General features: G+C 45.5%; 1 protein-coding gene across 1 annotated transcript; it reads right to left on the bottom strand.

Annotated features, from left to right (window-relative positions):
* Positions 1–334: 334 nt before the first annotated feature.
* LOC109512829 (voltage-gated potassium channel subunit beta-1-like) lies at positions 335–3,350 on the bottom strand. Its single transcript, XM_019864848.1, has 6 exons — positions 3,209–3,350; positions 2,360–2,480; positions 2,167–2,261; positions 1,672–1,792; positions 1,285–1,373; positions 335–1,087 (listed from the first exon to the last, which is right to left on the bottom strand). Exons 1-6 carry the CDS (start codon positions 3,305–3,307, stop codon positions 998–1,000), a joined length of 615 nt encoding a protein of 204 aa, XP_019720407.1. The 5' UTR covers positions 3,308–3,350; the 3' UTR covers positions 335–997.
* Positions 3,351–3,421: the final 71 nt, after the last annotated feature.

The raw sequence follows: 3,421 nt of genomic DNA on the forward strand, positions 1-3,421 counted from the left end.
TTCTCTTTACTTATCTTCTTATCTCTCACATTTGAACTTTTTTCTTTCCTCATCCACAAACTATGTGTTCCATTTGCACACCCGCCACACACCGAGCCCCGCGGACGATTGGGATTGAACTACCGTGCAGTGTGTTGGGTTCTGAAATTAATTTTCATAAGTGGCCAACCGCTGGCTTCTGGGTTTATTGTGATTCAAAATCAGAATTGCCGATGGACGGGGTTGTAAATCAGAGATGTAAATAAAAAAAATACATTCTGGTTCAAAGCAAAATCCATCCGGGTGCCACCATACCAAAACAGTACAGTATATATGAATCTCTTTCTGAATGTGGGAGGAAACCAGAGTACCCGGACAAAACCCAGGCAGGGATGGGGGAGAACATGCAAATTCCACAAAGGAAAGGTGCCGGAATCGAACCCATATAATTTAGCTGCAGCCGCCAAAGCAATCTGTTTCTTCCTTTATAAATGCATCATGTTATTCATCGTTCAATGAAATATAAGACAGTACCGGATAAAGGTACTGCCTAAAAACCTCGTATCCCAGGAAAAACACATAGAGTGGCAAGGTCAATCACCAGGTGTACAGCTGTGAGTCACAGACTGTAATTTGCTCCCAGATGTCCAGATCTGTCACAAACGGCAGCGTTGCTTGGTGTACGGCAGGCCTAAAAAAAATCAAATCTGGCCCATCAGCACAAAAGTTTACCCACCCCGACTCCAGACATACCGTACTTAACAGGCTGCACCATGTGTCCAGACGGATACTAAACAGGGCCACGCTGACTAAGCTAAACTAGAAGCGTCAAAGAGAGGTTTATCAGGTTGGCACCCGATGTTAGCCTCGTGGAACCGAGCAGGGCAGCTCAGACAGTCCAGGTCATGCAATGCTGGGTCTGTTCCAGTCTGAAGCAGGCCACAGCAGGTCCATGGTAGGCGGTATGACAAGTCTGTCGCAGCCTTGACCACTTGGGGGGTGGTCCTACCAGCAAGGTCTATGAGCGGTAGTCCTTCTTACTGTACGGCCTGTTGCCCAGAATGTGGTCGATTTCGGACACCACATGAGACGTCATCTTGGGAAGAACCTGGATGTGAGACGCGTGATAATTGATACCGGGAGGACGTGAGAATTCTACAGAAATAAAGTTGGATTCAGGAGAGGGTGCGCCACACCTCTTGCCCAAAATAATCTGTGATCTGCTCGAGCTCACCCACAATCCGAATGAAGACAAGCACTACGGAAAAGAATCGCGTTAATGCGTGCATGTGTCCATGTTCTCACCTGGATGGCCCCAAGGTTCTCTGTGAGCTGCTCGGGGTTGGATGTTCCCAACAGGACTGAACTCACACCTTCATTCCTTAAACACCACGCTGCAGAGAGAGGACGAGGTAGAAGCGTGAGCAGTTGCACCAACCATGGTTGCTTCCTCGTAGGTAGTGCGCTTTTAATTGTCTTGACAAGTGGTGATTTTGCTTTTGGAATTACCTCTGCCGATGCTCTGTTTGTTTGTTTTTTAATCATGTGTGTGCAACTGCCTGTTTGAGATTTTCTTTTCTATTCTTGAGAAAGTAAGGTATTGATTTTGTTGGTGACAAATATGACAAATTACGAGTAGGGCTGTATAGACGGCAAACATGAGTGCAGCAGACCGGCTGGAGTGTGACTTACCCACAGCGAGTTGAGGTAGCGTGCAGCCCAGCTTCTCCGCAATGTGGTTGAGGTCTTTCAGCTTGCCTTGCTGCTTTCGTCCATCTTCACTCACTATTTTTTCTCGAAGCCATTGATACGACTGGAAGAGCGAGAAAGTGGGGAAGTCAAAAGGTAAAGACAGAACTGGATTTAAAAAAAAAAAAAAAACTCACGAGACACATTTTCATGAACATTTCATTCATCTTTTGAAATACAGGTAATTTAAAATAAAAAGGAACGTACCTTCACCTTTTCTTGCAGTTGTATTTTAAATTATTATTATTTCATCTCACTTAACATTTCATCTGTTTTTCAACTGACCTTCTGATTCGTGGGCCCTGTTTTAAAATTTCTTATTAGAAAAGGGCAGCATACCACAGATTTTAAGTTTTCAATTTACCGAACATTTTGGAATGTGACAGCAAGAGAAGAACCTGGAGAAAAAGCCCGGAAAAGTCCAATTAATGTGTGTACCTTCATGGAAGCCCTGGAAGATTCAGGAATGCCATTCTCATATTTCCCTGTGATGATGCCGCACGCCAGCGGCGACCAAGTCATCGCTCCAACCCCTGCACCCAAGGAGAAGACAAATGGGACTACGTATGTTAACAGAAGAAGAACTGTGGAAAGTTGAAAATATGACAGGATGACAGCAAAGACTCCTTTCCTATCTTGTGATAAAGCTCGGGCAGTTGCACTTCCACTTTCTCCCTCTGGAAGAGATGGTACTCCGCCTGCTCACACACTGGCGGGATCAAATTAAACTGTCTTGCCACTGAGTACGCCTCCTGCAAGAACAAAGACCGACCAAGAATTGGGAAGCCTGATATATGCATTAGTCAGCTTCTTTGTCACGAAAAGAAAATAGGAGAGGAGAAAAGAACCAAAGGAGGACAGCCATTGATGGGACGGACTTAAAGAGGAGGAAGACGGATGAGAGAGGGCTAATCAAATGGTGGCAATTGGGTACTCATTCAAATGTTAATTTAAGTCAGTTAATCAATATTCCATCTCGTTCTTACTTCATCCATCCATCCATTTTCGGAACCGCTTTATCCTCACAAGGGTCACGGGGGGTACTGGAGCCTATCCCAGTTGTCTTCGGGCAGTAGGCGGGGGACACCCTGAACCGGTTATCAGCCAATCGCAGGGCGCAAAAAGACGAACAACCATCCGTGCTCACACTCACACCTCGGGACAATTTGGAGTGTTCAGTCAGCCTTCCATGCATGTTTTGGGAATGCGGGAGGAAACTGGACTACCCGGAGAAAAGCCACGCTGGCACGGGGAGAACATGCAAGCACCACACAGAAAGGCGGAATCGGATCCGACAACTCTGCACTGTGAGGCCGACACACTAACCAGTCGACTACCGGAGCACCGTTTAATTGAGTAGAATTAAGAATGATTTCAATTTTGGTCAACAATGGCTAGTTTTTAAAAAAATGTTAGTCATTACAAATTGTTCCTTTGCAAAGATGTATAGTGAATCTTTCGGGATGTTTTTCATGCTTACCATGATCTCCATCGCTGTCCACCGAGACGTTCCCCAGTACATTGCCATCCCTTGGTTGATCACATAAGTCATGGCCCGGACGATCTCTGTCAGACACATGCAAATTATCACCAAGTTGCGATGAGTGGGAGAATATTTTGAAATGTGTTTTTGCGTGTGTGTGTGTGTGTGTGTGTGTGTGTGTGTGTGTGTGTGTGTGTGTGTGTGTGTGTT

Source organism: Hippocampus comes, unplaced genomic scaffold (genome assembly GCF_001891065.2).
Source record: "Hippocampus comes isolate QL1 unplaced genomic scaffold, H_comes_QL1_v1.1 scaffold276, whole genome shotgun sequence".
Classification (NCBI taxonomy): Eukaryota; Metazoa; Chordata; class Actinopteri; order Syngnathiformes; family Syngnathidae; genus Hippocampus; species Hippocampus comes.